The sequence below is a fragment of the Pan troglodytes genome, chromosome 16 (assembly GCF_028858775.2).
Source record: "Pan troglodytes isolate AG18354 chromosome 16, NHGRI_mPanTro3-v2.0_pri, whole genome shotgun sequence".
Classification (NCBI taxonomy): Eukaryota; Metazoa; Chordata; class Mammalia; order Primates; family Hominidae; genus Pan; species Pan troglodytes.
Genome location: NC_072414.2, coordinates 5986811 through 6006158, shown reverse-complemented (window position 1 = coordinate 6006158; position 19348 = coordinate 5986811). Strand labels below are relative to the sequence as shown.

General features: G+C 57.3%; 1 protein-coding gene across 6 annotated transcripts in view; it reads left to right on the top strand.

Annotated features, from left to right (window-relative positions):
- ENTREP2 (endosomal transmembrane epsin interactor 2) overlaps positions 1-19348 on the top strand; it is a 567326-nt gene that overhangs the window by 546292 nt on the left and 1686 nt on the right. For 2 of the 6 annotated variants that reach the window (XM_054666823.1, XM_054666821.1), the window contains 6 exons: positions 324-484; positions 1014-1149; positions 10346-10421; positions 12718-12942; positions 14448-14522; positions 15547-15857. In XM_054666823.1, coding sequence (XP_054522798.1) covers positions 324-484; positions 1014-1149; positions 10346-10421; positions 12718-12942; positions 14448-14522; positions 15547-15857 — 984 coding nt within the window. 6 annotated transcript variants of the gene reach the window in all.

Here is a 19348-nt window from a genome sequence, read left to right as displayed (position 1 = left end):
TTCCGTCTGCAGTCTTTGAGTACTGTCATCAGAGGGGCCAGTTGGAGTGGTAGGGACAGCATGAAAGACTTCCCAGACCATATGTTTTCTTTAAAAAGAGGCATTCTGTATAACAGCGTGGGCAACAAAGCGTTTTGAGACTTCTGAGACGAGGCGTTCCTCCTGGCGCCTTCATTTTAAAGTGTGTGCTTAGCAGTCATGGCTTGACAGTTGAAATTACAGGCATTCCAAACTGATCATTAAAGCTCTCGTATAATTAGCTTAATGAGACACAAGCCACACAAGATGTCCCAGATAACTCTGTGGTTGTCTCTGTTTTCCAGTTCCTTCCGCAGAGGTCACATCCTGCCAACCCCACCTGCGTGACTCCTCACGGCACCGTTCTCCACCAGACCCTGGATTTCGACGAGTTCATCCCCCCACTCCCGCCTCCACCCTATTACCCCCCAGAGTACACCTGCACACCGTCCGCTGAGGCCCAGAGGTTGGTCTCCCGCGGCTGCCCCCATCTCGAAACCACTAAGATGGGCGGCAGTGTCTGGGTGGTGGGAGTTGCAGTGGTCCTGCAGGCATGGCGGTGAGAACAGAGGAGGGGAAGTGGAAGGAGAGGGTCTTAGACATACAACATTCCCTGTGGCACCTTTGCAACGCAACCCGAAAGAAGCCGGAGGCAGACAGGTGTTGCTGCCTTAAGTTCTCATGACATGCAAAGCTGCGGTCACGTTGCAGTCATTCGTGTAACATGTACAGTTTAATGAAAGATGTAATCAGCTGTATGATTATTTGAATTTTAATGGACAGGTCAGTAGAGTTTATTGAAAATGTTGATGTCGTTCCAGAAAAAAAAAAACAAAAGTGCAAATCACCCAGTGACTGAAGCTTTGATTTCACAATGATGGGAAGTATTAGAAGAGGGGAAGCCCTGGCTGCCCCTGCTCTGGCGGCTTTGAGAGCTGTCAGCACTTCTGCCTCCTTCTTCGGGCAATGACGATGTGATGATTCTGTCTTTTCAGGGGCTTCCACCTGGACTTTGCTCCGTCTCCATTCGGCACTTTGTATGACGTGGCCATCAATAGCCCCGGCCTGCTCTATCCTGCTGAGCTCCCCCCTCCGTACGAGGCGGTGGTGGGCCAGCCCCCTGCCAGCCAGGTGAGGCCTGGGGCCCCAGACAAAGCCAGTTCCCGTGGGAATGCTAGGGACACCGTCCCGGCCTGCCCTCGGAAGGCACCTCACCCGCGCCAGGTCCGAGCTGGCTGTGAGGTGAACACTCATGAGTGCCCTGTGCTGAGGCCCCCGGATGCATTCATCTCTCTTGAAGCCTTTCAGCAAACCTGTGGGATGTTGGTCTTATCAGCCCTGTGCTGTAGACGAGGCCACAGGCTCAGAGAGCGGCACCTGCAGAGACGCCAGCCCGGGCCTGGGGCACCCAGTGTTGGTGCTTTTCCCCTTAGATCCCCAGTTCCATTTCTGCAGCCACGAGTCACAGCCCAGGTGCGTCTGAGCTTTGTGCTGGTAGGTAGTCTGGGATCCGGGTAAAAGGACCTGGGACAGCTCCTGACCCAAGGGGAGAGCCCCCAGGAGCAGAGCTGGGTCCATGGACCGAGTACCCAGGGCGCCCCAGCCTGTCTTGATCACACACTGCCATCACCGCCCTCTGGGGTGGGGAGAAAGCGGCCCTGGATCCCTGGTCCTGTCTGAGGCCAAGAAGCTTCAGGCCAGGGAAGTGCCTCAGCTGCCAGGTCCTTCCAGCCTTCTCTGAGCTGGGCATGCCAGGCACTCCTGCAGCCTCATGGTGCCTACACGTGACAGGCAGTATGTTCGTGGAGCCTCAGTTTCCTCATCTGTAAAATGGGTCATAACAGTACCAAGGTTATGGGACGAAATGGGATGTTGTCCATAATGGAGCCAACAGGACTTGGAACGTGGGAAGTTCTGAATTCAGCAAGTCAGTCACCCTTTTGGGGTATTGTTTCCTCCTCCTCATCGTTGTTGTCATGACTCAGTGTAGAATGCTGCTGGCCAGGACAGAGAGATGGGGACATCTGGAAAAGTCACGTGGCCCATAGTGCAAGGGATCTTCCAAGGACCCACCCTTCAAGGAATATGGGGTTATGTAAATAGACCAAATCGACAGCTCACTGGTGTCCCTGAAATACAGGGAGAGAGAGCAAGCGACTGGAAAACATATTTCAGGATATCATCCATGAACATTTCCCCAATCCTGCTAGAGAGGCCAACAGTCCAATTTAGGAAATGCAGAGAACTCCCGTGACAGGTGGTCAGGGAGGTCCTGGAGGCCTTGGGGACTGGGGCATGGCTGGGGAACACAGCAGTGAGTTGGAGCAGAGGGTGTGGGCAGGGGAGACTTGGAGATTCACCAGGGAGGGGCGGGGGTAGGGGCTGAAGCCAATTCTGAGCCCAAGCAACAAGCAGAGGAGAGCAGATGACAGCATGACCAGAAGCATCCAGGCCCACCCAGAACTGCACCTGCTTTGGGCTTCTCAGCAGCCGTGGAGCCCCGGATGGTTATCTCTACCCAGATCACTGGCCAGGCGCTGGTACCGGGCATCAGATCAGGCCTGGCCGGCTGCTCGCTGTCTGCTGACTCCTGAAAAGACACCCTAGCACAGGGCTCAGACCTTTTGATGTCACCCCCAATGCTCTCCCTGTCACTTTGAGATCCCGAGAGCCCATGTGCACACAAGCCAGGTGGCAATGCTGGTCCCTGTCCCAACCAGTGACCAAGGCAGCGCTGACCCTGAGGAGCTTCTGTGGGTGGAGGAGCAGTTTCCATGTTGGCTGAATAAGCTCACAAGCCCTTCTGACAATCACACCCACAAGGACTGGTCACCATTGCAGGCAGGGTGGTCTTAGGACAGGAAGAGATGTGACTTCCCTGTGCCCTGTGGAGTCATATATGGACAGCACATTCAGACGCTGTAAGGTGCCACGCACCTGAGGAGTCATATATACCACAGGGACCTCCTTCAGGGTGGCTTGTGGTGGGCCAGATCAGCTTCCGGCTGGCCCGTGAGCCCCCAGCACATCCTCACACAAGCAGACAGTCCCCGAGCAGCCACCCTGAAACACCTGGAGCAGCCAGGCAGGCTGCAGACAGTGGCCCCCTGAGCCCCGGCCAGGACCCCCTTTTTACTGTGGGTGCTAGAAGCAGATGTGTGGGAGCTGCCTGTGGAGAGGAATCCTTTAGTCAGGAGGCGGGCATGGCCCTGAAATCCCATTCCTGAAGTGGCAGTAATGGAGATGTTCTTAGATGTTTTTATAAAGCTGAGCTGGGACCTCTGCCTTCCCAATGTTGTTTAGCTTTCCGTTTATGATAAAAATAATTCAAATCAGTGTTATCAGTGGAGACAGTTGGCTGTGATAATAGTTGTCATCAGCACTGCGAGGGGAGCCCAGTGCACTGTGGGGCACCTGTCATGATGTCAGGTCCAATTTGGGGGTCCATGGAGGGTCTGGGAGGTCAGGCTGCGTGGGCATCAGGCATGCAAGGTGCAGGGAGTGGGGCTGGAAGGGCTCCTGAGAGAGGGAACAGCCTGTGCAAAGGCTCAGAGGGAAGAAGGACAGGCACAGCATATCCCCCAAACAGAAGGTCGTCCATAAAGAGTCTCGGATGAGTGTGCATGGGTGTTGACCTGTCTGGGTGTGGTGGGTTGAATTCTGAGTGTGTGTCCACCAGATGACAGGAGCTGTAGTTCATAGTGATCAGAGTTAGCTGCCGATGTCACTGGAGCCTGGGAAATGGGAGAGAGGGAGCCCCACAGAATGACACCATTGCAGGTGGCAGGAGAAAGGCACCCACACACACGACAGGCTACAGGGCACTAGGCAGGGCTCCCAGGAGCCTGGATTTGCCAAAACCAGCAGTTCTGGAAGAAAGCAATGGGCCAGGTGCTGTCCAGAAGCTAACACCCAGGGCCACGTGGCGCACCATGGAGGGGCTGCTGGTGACCTTGGCAGAGCAGCTTTGATGGGATGGAGGGCAGGGCTGGACCACACCAGGCAAAGGAGTGGACGGCACGTGCGCAGGGGAGCGCAGGTGTGGCTGTGGTTTTCAGACACCAGTGGGTGCCCCCCTGGGGAACTTGATAATCAAATCCTAATGACTGGGCCCACCCCCAGGGCTCCTGAGTCAGTAATTGGGGTATTGAAGTTGGGGGTATAAAAGCCTCAGCCCTGCTGCTGCTCCCACTTTGAGAGCAGGAGCAGATCACTCTCGCAGGATGTTTGGTAAAGAGGAGAGAAGATGGGATGGTAGGTAGAGGGGAGTGTGGATCTAGGACCTTGAGGAGGTTAACAGGCAGATGTGGAAGGACCTAGATACTGGGGATGGCAGGCCCAGGACAGGGCCCTCCGTGAGGGAAGCCCCTGGGAAGGCAGAGGGGAGGCTGACCGAGGGTACAATGGGAAGCTCCATGCTGTAGCCAGCAGGGGCACCGGGCAGGGCGGCAGATGGACCCGGAAACCCCTGAAGGCAGCAGGGGTGTGTGGTTCCCCATGGCTGCCTTGTGGCACGGGGGCAGCTCTGTCCCCTTCACCGCCTCTGCTCAGTGACCCTGCCTGCTGCCATCACAATTCCAGCTCCGCACTGGGACTGGCTCTGAGCCTGCTTCCCGGTTCTCCCTGCCCCTTGGACCCCTCTGCCTCCTGACGACAGGAACCCCTGTCCATGGAGCCCAGGCCCTGGCTTCCCAAGGGCCCTGCCTGCTGGAAGTAGCTTCTGGACCTGGGTGTGCCATTCAATGTCTGAGCTCACAGCGGCCCCCGGAAGGAATGGGTTCCTGTTGTGTTCACAATTTTACTGTTTTCTCTGAAGAATAGAATATATTGGAAGGGATCTGGCTGGTTCTGAAACCAATGCGACACCCTTCTCCAAAACTCTGGGGAATTCTCTCAGTTGAGATTTCTTTCTCAGAACTGCGGTGAGAACAGCTGAAAGGTCAGAGGCTGATCTCGAATTAGCATGTGTTGGCTCGGAGACCCCCAGCTCCCAGTGCTGGCAGGGGCACAGCACGACCGCCTGCAGGGCCTGTCCCTGGGCGCCCGCCTGGCAGCAGGGCAGCATCTGGTGATGAAGGGGCCGCTAGAGCCCTCGGGCCCACTGTCTTTGACCCCATGGCCTGGGAGCACTTTTCAATTCACGGCCGTGTCCGGGAGTCTGGAAGTCAAAGAAACCCATTACCGTCCACAGAGGGAAGGCCGTGCCGCCAGCTGCACCACCAGCTGTCCCCTCCCCAGGCAGCAAGGCCCCTCTGACTAGACAGCAAGGAGCACCCCTTCACAGCACGACCCTGCAGCCCGGGCGAGGCAGGGTCAGTTGCTCCTCCTTGTTAGGACAAATGGCGTAGAAAGTGCCCTCAGCACTCGTTTGGATAAAGAGAGGAGGCGGCAGAAGGCGGGCTCTGTCGGGGAGGAGCTGACTCTGGGGCGGGGCAGGGGGTGTGCTGGGGAAGAGGTTTAACCCAAGAGGGGGCAGCCTCCACGAGGGTGGGCTCCGTGAGCACTCGCATGGGTGACGGGCCGTGCACACTTCCCTTCCGGCTTAGGTCAGATGCTGGGTTAGGGTAGGATTAGGTCAGATGCCATTCTCTTTCCTGTGGTTTGAGGCTGTACTCTTCAGCCAGTGTTCAAGGAGTGAGTTTCTTTTGATAGCAGGAAAATGATTGAGAAATTACCAGTTTGATCTTCTTGTCTGGGTGGCAAGTGTATGGTTCAGGGACCACTGACGACAGTGGTCCTCCACAGGATATAGGACAGAATCCCCCTGTCATGGCACTCTCATATGGAGACTGGAAGAGACGAACTTCTTTGAGGCTTCTGCAGAGGAATTGGGCCTGGTGATCTGGGTGGGCTGGGGTGCGTGTAGAGGGGGAGGTGATATGGGGGGGCTTGTCGGGGGCCTGGGGTGTGTGAAGGAGGGGGAGGTGATTTGGGGGACTGGGGTGTGTGGAGGGGAGGTGATGTGGAGGGGCTGGAGTGTGTGGAGGTGGAGGTGATGTGGGGGGCCTGGGGTGTGTGTGGAGGGAGAGGCGATGTGGGGGGCTGGGGTGTATAGAGGAGGGGGAGGTGATGTGGGGGGCTGGGGTGTATAGAGGAGGGGGAGGTGATGTGGGGGGCTGGGGTGTGTGTGGAGGGGGAGGTGATGGGGGGGCTGGGGTGTATAGAGGAGGGGGAGGTGATGTGGGGGGCTGGGGTGTGTGTGGAGGGGGAGGTGATGTGGGGGGCTGGGGTGTATAGAGGAGGGGGAGGCGATGTGGGGGGCCTGGGGTGTGTGGAGGAGGGGGAGGCGATGTGGGGGGCCTGGGGTGTGTGTGGAGGGGGAGGCGATGTGGGGGGCCTGGGGTGTGTGGAGGAGGGGGAGGTGATGTGGGGGGGCTGGGGTGTGTGTGGAGGGGAGGTGATGTGGGGGGCCTGGGGTGTGTGGAGGAGGGGGAGGTGATGTGGGGGGCTGGGGTGTGTGGAGGAGGGGGAGGTGATGTGGGGGGGCTGGGGTGTGTGTGGAGGGGAGGTGATGTGGGGGGCCTGGGGTGTGTGGAGGAGGGGGAGGTGATGTGGGGGGGCTGGGGTGTGTGTGGAGGGGAGGTGATGTGGGGGGCTGGGGTGTATAGAGGAGGGGGAGGTGATGTGAGGAGCTGGGGTGTATAGAGGAGGGGGAGGTGATGTGAGGAGCTGGGGTGTATAGAGGAGGGGGAGGTGATGTGAGGAGCTGGGGTGTGTGGAGGGGAGGTGATTTGGGGGGCTGGGGTGTGTGGAGGAAGGGGAGGTGATGTGGGGGGGATGGAGTGTGTGAAGGGGGAGGCAATTTGGGCGGCTGGTGTGTGTGGAGGAGGGGGAGGTGATGGGGGCTGGGGTGTGTGTGGAGGGGGAGGTGATGGGGGCTGGGGTGTGTGAAGGAGGGGGAGGTGATGGGGGCTGGGGTGTGTGAAGGAGGGGGAGGTGATGGGGGCTGGGGTGTGTGAAGGAGGGGGAGGTGATGGGGGCTGGGGTGTGTGGAGGGGGAGGTGATGGGGGCTGGGGTGTGTGAAGGAGGGGGAGGTGATGGGGGCTGGGGTGTGTGTGGAGGGGGAGGTGATGGGGGCTGGGGTGTGTGTGGAGGGGGAGGTGATGTGGGGGGCTGGGGTGTGTGGAGGGGGAGGTGATGGGGGCTGGGGTGTGTGAAGGAGGGGGAGGTGATGGGGGCTGGGGTGTGTGAAGGAGGGGGAGGTGATGGGGGCTGGGGTGTGTGTGGAGGGGGAGGTGATGTGGGGGGCTGGGGTGTGTGGAGGGGGAGGTGATGGGGGCTGGGGTGTGTGAAGGAGGGGGAGGTGATGGGGGCTGGGGTGTGTGAAGGAGGGGGAGGTGATGGGGGCTGGGGTGTGTGAAGGAGGGGGAGGTGATGGGGGCTGGGGTGTGTGAAGGAGGGGGAGGTGATGGGGGCTGGGGTGTGTGAAGGAGGGGGAGGTGATGGGGGCTGGGGTGTGTGAAGGAGGGGGAGGTGATGGGGGCTGGGGTGTGTGAAGGAGGGGGAGGTGATGGGGGCTGGGGTGTGTGAAGGAGGGGGAGGTGATGGGGGCTGGGGTGTGTGAAGGAGGGGGAGGTGATGGGGGCTGGGGTGTGTGAAGGAGGGGGAGGTGGTGCAGGTGAAGGTCACAGCACCAGCTAAGGCGCATGGCAGGACAGCCTGGAGCCTGGCTGTGGGAGCTTCAGCACCCCAGGGCTGAAATCGTTTGGGCAGATACTTTATGGTCTTGGATGTCAAACTGTAGAAGTGCCCTTGAGGAGTTTGGCATCTTGGGTGTGACCCAGTGATGCTTTAGGAGTTTAATTTGGTGGCAGCATGCCGGGTGGAAGGGAACCTGAGTGTGAGACAAGGAGTTGTGAGAAGGGAGAGGGACCAGCAGAGTCCAGGAGCAGCACCAGGTCCTGACACTTACGATCTACATAAAATCTGTTAGCAAAGTGTCTTCAAAGTTTGCCTTGAGCCACCAGCCTAAAATTTTAACTCACATTTTCCATAATCGCTGGAATTGCCCCAAACGAAGAGCTCTTCATAAATCTGTTTCTAATGGTTGGCCTCACCCAGGAGTGGGAAACTACAGAATGGGGCAGAATTTCCATGCAAGTGTCTTAGCTTCATACAATTTGAATTATTTGTTGAAAAGCCAACTTATTTTCCAGTTACGATGACTGTTCAGAATAGCACATCTGCAAGCCAGTAAGACCCAGGTGAAGTGATTCCCACAGCGTCTCCTGTCAACAGCCCTCTCCCCGCTCTCCTTCTGTAAGGAGCTATGTTTATGAGCTTCCTCACTGAACCCAAATTTCAACTTAAATTCTATGCCACAAATATATTTCTTCCCCACCCTTTTCTACTGCCGTTATAGTTCATCAAAAATGCTGTATGAAAGGAAGTGCTATTTTCCCCATGGCTTAGCGTGGCAAGGTGGCTTCTCACATCAGGGAAGGGCCACATTTAAATTAAACTCTTGACACTCTGCTTGCGAGAGGTGATAGATAGGCTCCCAGGAGCTGCCTCCTCTGGAAACCAAATCTGACCGGGAGCCAGAGGGAAGTGAATGATGCTTCTGCACAACATGAAGTGAATCCAGTTTCCTCCTGACCTTGTCCCACTGTATATTTTCTTTCTCTTGTTTTATTTATATTTCTTTATTACCAGAAGATTTTCTTTTAGACAGCGGAGTTCTAAGTTAACCACCCGTCTACGATCCAAAAGAAAAGCAAGTCCGAGAGAGGGTTAGATACGGGAGGGGAGACACAGGATGAAACAAACCATTAGGACATTGTTCCCTCTTTGTGATTCAGTGGAAGGTTCTGGACAGAGATTTCCAGAACTGGTTATTGGCACATAATGATTTCAGTGAAAAAGCAGGTGGGTGCTGATGGTGGGGTGAATTCTCCCTCACCGATTCCCTCCCAGCAGAATGAGAGGGCTAAGGAAGAAAAATAGTATGGACCGTATTATGCGAAAGCATCTTAGTGAGATCAAAGGATGCACTTGGGCAGCTCTCCATCTTCTCTTTGTCTCGGAACCACCTCTCGAGCCCCACGCTGTGGGGGCAGCTCACACCCTTTGTGTGGGTGGGAAGGCTGCAGCCCCAACCCCCCCCCCGGTGTCAGCCTGGTTGAAGAGGAGAGATGAAGGAGACCAGCTATCTGATTGAAGTGGCGGGAGATGAGGGAGGCAGAAATGTAATTACCTGAGCTGGAATCAGACCAAGTCGCAGGAGCCCCCCTCACCTTCCCAGTCTCCTCTGGAGCTCATTATTTGCAAGTGTATCCCCAAAGCAATTCTGAAATAACACAGGGATTTAAAAAATTGTTTTCTGAGGTAGCATGGGGTACATGGGGGTGCTCACGCAACATGTGTGTAGCTTGCATCACATCCAAACATCGCATCCGGGAGGCCCTAATGCCCTCTGAGGTGGAAACCATGGCCCACGCAGAATGGGCAAAATGAAGATGGGGCAGAGAGCAGAGGAGGTATAGCCTTCCCCTTATTCTGAGGCCTCTCCAGGCGGAATCAGAGTATATCCAAGAAGAAAGCTGAAAAAAGCAGAGCGTGGTAGCTCATGCCTATAATCCCAGCTACTCAGAAGGCTGAGGCCTGAGGATCACTTAACCCCAGGAGTTTGAGTTTGCAGTGAGCTATGATTGCACCACTGGACTCCAGCCTGGGCCATGGAGCGAGACCTTGTCTCTAAAATATATAAATAAAGAAAAGAAAAAGAAATCGAAAGCCACAAAAGCTCGATGACCGTGCAACTTGTAGGCTCAGGTGGCTCTGTGGCCCTGCCAGGCTCTCTGATTGCAAAAGTTCAGAAAAATAGGCTTTCGGCCAGGCGCGGTGGCTCACACCTTGTAATCCCAGCACTTTGGGAGGCCAAAGCAGGCGGATCGCCTGAGGTCAGGAGTTTGAGACCAGCCTGGCCAAGATGGCAAAACCCCATCTCTACTAAAAATACAAAAAACTAGCTGGGCACGGTGGTGGACACCTGTAATCCCAGCTACTCAGGAGCCTGAAGCAGGAGAATCGCTTGAATCCGGGCAGCGGATGTTGCAGTGAGCTGAGATCGTGCCATTGCACTCCAGCCTGGGTGACAGAGCAAGACTCCGTCTCAAAAAAAGAAAACTAGACTTTGGCCTTGGCAAGGGCAACTTGAACCCTCACACCCCACCTCATAAATGTAGGGGAGAAGAGTGGAGCTGTGGGTGAACATCTCTCAGCGCTTCCCACCAGGAGACAAGTTTAAGCGCCTGCACTACTGGAGGCTGCTGTGCTGCGTTCCCACCGACCAGCCGCCTTGACGCTTTCTGTTTCTTACTGTAGGTTACAAGTATAGATCAGCAGGTGGCCGAGTCCAGCTCCGGGGACCCAAACACCAGTGCTGGCTTCAGCACTGCAGGTAAGCTTACCTCTTTCAGCTCCTGAAGTGGGGTGTTCCTGTTTTCAAGGGTGTCTCTTTTCGTCCTCGTCCTATTCTCTTCTCTTCTCTTCTCTTTTTCCTCCTCCTCCCTCCATTTCTTACTCTTTAAGAGGGTGGAGTTTGCAGCAGCCTTTCCCATTAAATACCCTGTATATCCCCACATTTCTTCCTGTGTCTGCATCCACTACAGTCAGCATATGCAGGAGACCTCCTGCGCTCTCCGGGGAGACCTTGTCCTCCTCTGCCCCACTTTCTCACTTGAGGGGTATGGATTTGAAGAAGAGCACGACTCCATCTAGGGTCCCCTTTCCAGAGCCAAAGTTGTACCTACCGGGCGAATGTCCACACAGCACCTCCCTCTGAAGAAGGTGGCTGGGCTGGGCGGCTGGCAGGAGGGTGCAGGCTGGAAGTCATGTCCTTGAGGGCATTGAAGGACACGTGTGCAAGGGTCAAATCCCCAGACACAGAGGGTGGGTGTCACGTGCAGAGCTGGGGCGGGGGAGGTGGTCTAAGGCTCCAGGAAAGCAGAAGGGCCCTTAGCAGCAGAGGGAGAAAGGGCACGGAGGCCAGGTGAGCCAGAGAGCCACCGTCTTGAGGCCCCTGCGAGGGGTCACATGGGCTGGCTTATTTGGAGAACAAAGTTAGATAACTCGTGATCCCACAGAGGGCCAGGATGATCGTCCCAGGGCGCTCTGTCCCCTGCTGAACACTCACTCAGCATCTAAGAGAAACAGGAAGGAGCCATCTTTCTGGGAGGCCACTGGGGGTTGTAGAGCGCCGCGTCTTTGCAGTCGTGGGATTTGGAAGCAATCTTTTCCTTCCTTTGGTCACTCCAAGCCATCAGAGGCTGTTCAAGAAGGTATTCAGTGACTTTCCCACAGCCAACCCAGGATACAGTGTATCTCAGTCACTGTCACAGGGCGGCCACACCTGCAGCATTCCAGGGTTTGGGCTGAGGGGGGCCGGTGCTACCGGAGCCCCTTCCTGTTTCCCATCTCAGGGCAGATGGAAATAGACAGGGGTGCTCCTCACCCAGAATTCAGCAGGGCTGGATCTTCCTCCCTCCTGGGACCTGGGCGGTGAACTCTACAGCTGACCCAGGGACCAGCAGAGCTTCCAGCACCCAGGCTTCTGCTGGGGTACAGGGGTCAGGACTGTCCTGAGTAGAGGACCACCTTGGTGGCTGTGTGACCCTCAACCCTTCCCTGTCTAAGCCCGTTTCTGCAGCTGTAGGGTGGGGGTAACCTGGGGCTGCCTCACAGACGGGCAGTAAGGATGAAGTGGGAGGTGGCCTGAAAAGCCTGTTGCCCATGGGCAAGCTCACAGACGCAGGGAAAAACAGAAAGGGATGGCAGGAACAGACCCAAAGCCCCCACGCCTGGAGGAGTTCAGGCTTCTGTGATCTATGAAGTGTCCCCCTTGCAGGCAACTCCACTGTGGCGCCAGGAGGGGGCTCTGAGGGCACCTGGTGATTGGAGGGGAGAGTGCAGGAGCAGCTTATCACGCTGTCACATGCATGCACACCCCGTGGAGATGGTATTAAAACAGACTCCGATCCAGCCCCCGTAGAGTGGTTCCCGGCAGGAGCCCAGCCCTGACCAGCATCCCAGTCCAGACCAGCAGTTCTTACAGTTTGGAGGGCATCAGAATTCCCTGGAGGGCTCGCTCCAATCCCAGTGGCTGGGCCCAGTGCCAGGGTCTCTGCTTCCATGGGTCTGGGGTCCAGCTGAGAGTCTGCATTCCCCGCTCGTTCCCAGGGCAAGGCTGCTGCTGCTGCTGGCGTGGCGTCCACACCCTGAGAGCCAAGGCCAGTGTCTGGTGGGCGGAGTTTATCCCACCTGCCTGCACCACCCTGTCTGGCTGCACTCCAGGCCCGGGGCTGCACCCCTGCAAGGGCGGGCCAGATCTCAGGCCCGCCGGGACCTGGTGGGGATGCCTTGATGTCCCTTGGAGCTGCTGTGTACCCCTGCACCGGCCCTGTTCACCCAGACCAAAGCGTCTTGTGACCAAAGCGTCTGATTTCTGACTTTTAGTCTCTTGTGTAGTGTGAAGGGTCGAAGCCCCCGACCCATGCCATTCCTGGAATGATTTCTGGGAGCTCATCTGGTGCCCCCAACTTTCAACAGCATAAAGCAGCATTTGTCAATCTTACCCAGTGTTTCCGCACCCCCAGGGTTTCAGAGTTCATCTAGGTCTGGAGTTTGAGGGGCAGGCCTGTCCCACGCCAGCGTCCCCTGCGGCCACCCGCTCTAATGCCATGTCCCTTCTCTTGCAGTACCAGCTGACAGCACAAGCCTCCTGGTGTCCGAGGGCACTGCTACGCCAGGTTCCAGCCCATCCCCCGATGGCCCTGTGGGCGCCCCAGCACCCTCCGAACCTGCCCTTCCCCCTGGCCGCGTGTCTCCAGAGGATCCTGGCATGGGCTCACAGGTGCAGCCAGGTCCCGGGCGTGTGTCCCGCTCCACCAGCGACCCCACCTTGTGCACATCTAGCATGGCAGGTAGGCTGGCCAGGCTCACCCATGTCCCCAGAGTGTGGCCAGCTTTCCCTGGATGCTGCAGGTCTCAGTGACCCCTGAGAGTGGAGGCCTGGCCCTGCAGATCCTGTCTGGGGCCACACTGGGAATGTGGTCTTGATGACTCCTGAGCCAGGGGTGGGTGGGGAGCAGCCTGTGGGCCCCTCTGCACCCCACCAGGCTTGTCACTCTGGCAGGGGAGGAAGGATTCAAGGGGCCTGGGGCCCAGTCCAGGACATTAGCTATGAGTGCTGCACACGTGCTCCAGGGCCCAGAAAAGGCCTAGAGTCTGGCACAGGACAGATGACCCCCAACGATAGCTCTGAGTATGGGGGTGTCATCGGCTGGAGCCGCCCCACGCAGACACAGGTGCGTTTTCAGCAGCATTTCCCAGGCAGCTTGGCTCTCCACACAGCCCAGAGCTTTCAAAAATCGCCCCATGCGACTGTGTCTGCGGGCAGTGCCCTGGAGCCTAGGACCTGGCACCAGGTCCCTGTGGCCAGCAGTGTAGGAATTTGCATTTCACAGTAGCTCCCCGGGAGTCTTGGGCACCCCCGGCGCTGGAGAACTCACACCCAGTCCTCATCACCGTCTTTTGAGAGGAGGCACAGTTTCTGCCAATAAAGATTGGTGGGCCTTTGACCTCCATGCCATTGCTGTGGGGACTTTTCATGAAGTGGAAGTGCAGGAACCCTGAAGAGGGCGCAGTGGGTCCTGGCTCAGTCTCCCCTCGATGGTCTTGCCCAGCTGATCTCTACTGGAGCCCGGAACCGAGTCCCTGAAAGGAACCAGGGCCCGCAGTGGCCAGTTGCCTGGAGGTACCCTCCTGGTGGAAATACCAGGTTTGGCACATGTGGACTCCCTGGCTGCGGTCATCTCTGTATTCCTCCTTCCTGCATCCCATTGCCAGCTCACAGGGAGAGAGTCCCGTCAAACCTTCTGAAACACCCCCCTCTGCTGGTTTCTTGAGCTCCGGAACCTCTCTCCACCATGCTCACATTCACTCACTGAGGTTTGGAGGAGGATGCCCTGTACTTGGAGGGGCTCATGGGTCCACTCTGTGGCCCCCTGATGGCTTTGTTGGGCCTGTCCCTCTCAGTGAAATTCACACCTCGGCACCCACACACCCTCCTGACGCCTCTGTCCCCTCTTGGCTAGGCTGATGTGCACGCCGCAGGCACGTGCCTTCCGGGGTGCCTGGAGCCCTTCAGGTGAGGGTGGGAATTCCCATGAAGGGTGCTGGGCTTTCTTTGAGCCACTGGCCCATTGCACTGTGTCGGGGTGGGACCTGCGACACCACTTGACCCACGGCAGGCCTGGCCAGCTGCAGGGCGGTTCCTGTCTGATCTGCCGCTGGGTGGGTGTCAGCTCAGCAGGTTTCTCCTGCTTGCTCGCCATCTAAAATGTCTTAGTCACAGGCGGGTTATGATAGCTTTCTCAGGAATTCCTTTTTCCTTTCATGTGTTCACTGAATTCTCCTTCTGGTTAAGGCGATGCCTCTTCACACAGGCCGTCGTGTAGCCAGGACCTGGAAGCGGGACTGTCTGAGGCTGCGCCTGGGAGCGGTGAGACGCTTCTTTTCTAAAGCGCTTTGACTGCGCCTGCTGGGAGGTGGGGCAGGTGTTGGTGGGTCCTTGGCTACATTGTTTCCAAATGCAGCTCCTCACCCCATCCCCGGGAATGGGGGCTGCCCACTCTCTGGCTTTGAGGGCCTTTCTCTTCATCTCTCAGTGCACTTATATCAAGGGCTAGCACTAATTTAACACACATGTGACTGCTCAGCCCACTTTATGAGATTTCATCTGGGGTAGATGGGCCCCACCTGGGAGTTTAATTGCTCATGTTTAATTGCTAGGCTTTCCAGTTGCCACCAAACAAGACACCAGAACAGACGACCCAGAATGTTCCGACTTTGTGTGGCGTGAAGCTCAGGCTGGGCAAGCCGGGCCTTCGCTGGTCCTTGTTGGCGTCCCTCGCCACTGACTGCCCGGAGCTGGCCTTCTTACAGGGACCCTCAGCCCAGTGTCCAGACTGTGGGTCATGCAGAGAGGCTGTCAGCCCTGTGGGGAGCTGGAGCCAGGTCCCCAGCCTCTGGCCTGGCAGGCAGTGGAGCAGGGCACTGAGTGGCGGCTGCCTGCACCTGGCATGATGGTGGGGGCGGTCTCATGTTCCCTCTGCCACCCCCAGTTCTGGTCTTAAGGCAGACCCTGTCTCTAGATGCTATGATTCTGCCCCAGCAAGAGATCAGACCCAAAGGGGCAAAGGTCGTGGAGGCGAGAAGACTGGGAAGGACCAGCCCCTGTGCCCTCGGGATTCTAGCAGAGGGCAGAAGTGGGTCGCTGCCTGCTGTGGTGGCCCTTCCCCCCAGGCCTTCGCTCCTGGAGGCTGCAGCCCCTGGAGGTTGACACTAGCTCAGTTTGGGGTTGAGAAGGGGAGGAGGGATGGGGACAGCAGGGCATGCCCAGAGCGCCAGCCCCAGGAACACAGAAACCCCAGCAGGAGGCTCCTCCCGAGCAGGCTTTTCTTTGCTTTTGAGTTAACTTCTTATTTCAGTGAGTTTCGAACTGCACTTTTGCCCTTGATTTTTAGCTTCCATGTCTCGCTCTGCCACGGCTGCCTTTTGGGCCCAGCTTTCACCAGTGGGGGACCCAGATACCTGGAAAACTGACCAACGGCCAACACCAGAGCCCTTCCCAGCGACCTCCAAAGAGCGGCCACGCTCTTTAGTGGACAGCAAGGCCTATGCGGACGCCAGGGTTTTGGTGGCCAAGTTTTTGGAACACTCACACTGTGCCCTCCCCACCGAGGCACCCCACATGGTGGGTGCCATGCACTTGGCTGTCACCAACGAGGAGCGCCTCGAGGAGGAGGCCGTCTTGGGCGCTGACGTTCTGGACCAGGTATGAAGGAGCCACATTTCTGACCGTGGACACCAACGCCTGGCGCCACAGATGTTCTTGGCAGAAGCCATCATGCCTGACAAAGAGGCCTTCAGGCCCAGCTTGGCTGAGGATAAATGTGGGGGGGACACCCAGGATGATCTGAGGGCGGTGTGGGCAGGGAACTGTTACCCCCTCTCTCGAGGGGAGCCGAGCAGTGTCTCTTTGGGGATTGCATTTCCTGCCTAGCCCAGTAATTCGGAAAGATGACTTTCACGTCCACAGTGAACTCTCTGGTTTTATCTGGCGTGCAGCACCTTGAACTGAGCAGTGTTGCACAAATGTGAATACAGCAACAGGCGACACTTACGTCACCTAAAGACTCAAAGTATCTCCAAAATCAGGGCCATCCAAAGCAGGAGTCTCCAATTCCCCATTTAACTTAGTGTTCAGTGGACAGAGGGTGACGTCGAGTCATGAAACATTTTCTCATGTGGCTCGATGGCTCTATCATTAAGCGTTCATCCCGCTCTGGCCTATTTCCTATGAAAGGAAATAGGTAGTGTTAGCACAGATGGCAGCCTGGGCCCAACTTTCTGTCCACAGGGCTATTGTGCAAACAAATGTGCAGTGCGGGCCTCTGCCATAGCCCGGCCACCCCAGGGGACAGGCCGGTGTTGCGGGGGTTGGAGGAACCCACCATCTCCTGGGCCTTGAGCTCGGCCTCCCTCCGTGGGGTGCCTCCCCCACCTCCTCCTGGGCCCCCTTTCTCCAGGCTCCCATCCTGTCCCTGGAGCAGTTGTGTGATCCGTAACAACAAGCGCCGATTCCCAGCTCCTTTGTGTCTGAGCTCACTTGATTGAGCTCAGTGGGTCACAGTTCTGCAGGAGAGAGGCCGGTTTCTCTGAGAAGTAGCCCCTCCTGATAAAGCAGGTCCCTTTGACCCAGAGCTGACCTTTCCCTGGGCATGCGGCAGCAGACACACCTGCGCAGGAGGATCATAAACCACTTACAAACCCACGTGAGAAGGGAAGCAGACACCCACCATGCTGCTTATGGAGAAGCAGACACGCCCAGCTTGGGGACAGCCTGGGGACCTTGGACTTTCTTAGCCCCCATCCCCTTGTTTTCTGGTGGCATCAGTGGCAGCTGCTCCCAACAATGGCCGTGGAACAGCGCCATCCATGAGAACTTTCTACAGTGATGGAAATGCCTGTTCAGGGCCACTAGCAGCAACAGCCCCTGAGCTGCGTTGGGTGGGCCCTGCGATGAACAAAACAGCCTAGAGGCCAAGGTCTCCCCAGAGAGCCCATGAGCCTGGCATGGGGGCACAGGGGGACCAGAGGGTGCCTTCCACTCCTGGGTGCCAGGGCAGGGGGCTCACGCTGCTGTTCCCTCGGCTTTGTGGGGCTTGTCCTTGAGCTCCCCCAATTCCCTAATGCCACTGTGGCCAGTGTGCTGGGGAGCTTCTGTGTGGCTGGAAGCTGGGAAGGGGGTGGGGTTCCAGTCCAGGTGCCCAGAGCCTTCCTCCAGTCCTTTATCCCTGCCCTGGGGGCTGCGGTGTAGGACTCCTTCAGCTGTGGTCAGCTGAAAAGGCTTCGATTGCTTTAGAGAGCTGAAAACACATAAACCAGGCCTTTTGATGACAACCTGCACTTTTCCAGGAGAGACGTACTAGAGATGAATTTTTGAGCACTTTATTCAGACTATAAAACAGGAAATCTCTAATTTTCCTCAAGTGGGGGCTTTTGAATTCCCTCAAGGCAAGTCCCTTTGCAGGTGAAATTAATTGGTGGATTTTCAGAATGGCCGCCCTGGAGCCGAGCTTCAGCCACGCCTGACGCCCTGGCCTCTGAATCTCCACCGTCTCTGAGGTGCGCTGGGGCCACGCCGCAGGGGTTTCACCTGCTTGGGGGGGTCCACACTGGGGCTTGGGGGTTCACACAGCATTGTCCCTGGGCTGAGCCCTTGGGTGGGCTAGAGCTGCAGTCCTCAGACATGGCTGCAATTCCAGCGAGGCCAAGACCACCAGCCACCCAGTGGACTCGGTCTCTGGGGTGTTTTCCTCATGCAGCCGGGGCAGAGGCCTACTGGACCCCCTCAGCCTGCTGCTCAGCATCCTTCCCTTCTCTGCAGCAGGGCCCGGTCCCAATGGCCAATGGGGCTGCTACCCCAGCAGTGCCTCCCTGCGGGCCCCTCACCTGCACCCCACCCTCACCCAGCTCTGGGTTTGCGCTGGTGGCAGCTCTGTTTTGTGGATACGAAAACTGTACCCAACTTGATGCCGCTGGGCTGGAACCTTCTGCCCCTTCGAAATGAGGCAGTCAGGGACGGGGTGGGGTGCCCCCATCAGCCCCGCTGCTCAGGGCCACTCATGGACTCTAGGAGGGTCCAGGTTCTGGGCTTCCTGGGAAGGTCCCCAGAAGAGAGAGGTGCTGGTAGACTAGGGAATGTGCTGGCAACTTGACCCAGCAGCTGTGGTCCCCTTGGCCCCGGCTCCACGGCATCCGGGTACCAGCAGCAAGAGCCCAGGCCCCGGGCTGCATGTCGGCTCACAGCCAAGGAGAAAGCTGGCTGCTTCCCCTCCCTATGCGTCTTTCCCCCGCTCCAATCATGCTCCATCTGGGATCTGAAATGGGCCAACTGTGGCTGCTTTGGGGGTGACACGCTCCTTCTCCAACTCAGCTGGGCCCCGGGCATCCCCTGCCCTCCCTTGAGACCCAAAGGGGGTTGGCACCTGCTGTGACACCACTGTTGACCCCAGCCTGGGGGCCACAAGGTTGCTGAGTGGGGAGAACATGGACCCCAACTCTATGGCAAGCAAGATCGCAGAAGGGGGAGCATCATCCACAAGGACTTCAGGTCTCCCTTGGCTGGAGATGAGGATCCACATTAAATGCCTGTAACACACCAGGCCACAGAAAGCTCGTTACACACAGATGCTTCTCCCCACCCATGCTGACTCTCAGAGGCTGCTAAGGCAGAATTTATAGGAAATTGTTTTCAAGCCACCAGAGACCTGTTTGTACAACTGGAAAGGCTGTATTTATTTAATGTACCTCAAGGTGTTTTAATAATGATCCGTGTTTTAATAAAAAGTATTTCTGGCCTCTGTGTCTCTGAGGTCTAACTGGGACAGAGGCAGGCTGAGAGCCTGTGTACACCAGTGGCCAGGGGCACGGTCCTGAGAGGACCTTGCAGTAGCCAGCCGGGGAGCCTGAGATACCCATGCCACTCAGCTGTGCTTCCAGAAGCCTTCCGGAGAGGGTCAACTCCGGGGCAGAGTGGGGAGGGCCAGGGCCTGGACACACCCACGCCCGTCCACGCTGGCCATGGCAGCCCCTCCATGGACGTGGCCTCCAAGGCTTCTGGGAGGAATGCAGGCCATGGCTCAAATTTTTCCTTAAATACAGGTTTTTACAAGATGTGTATGATTTGGTGGGAGTCCTGCCTGCATGTCCTCAGCTAGCCAGGGCTCTCTCCCCAGGACCTGCTTCCCTGCCTTGTCCTGG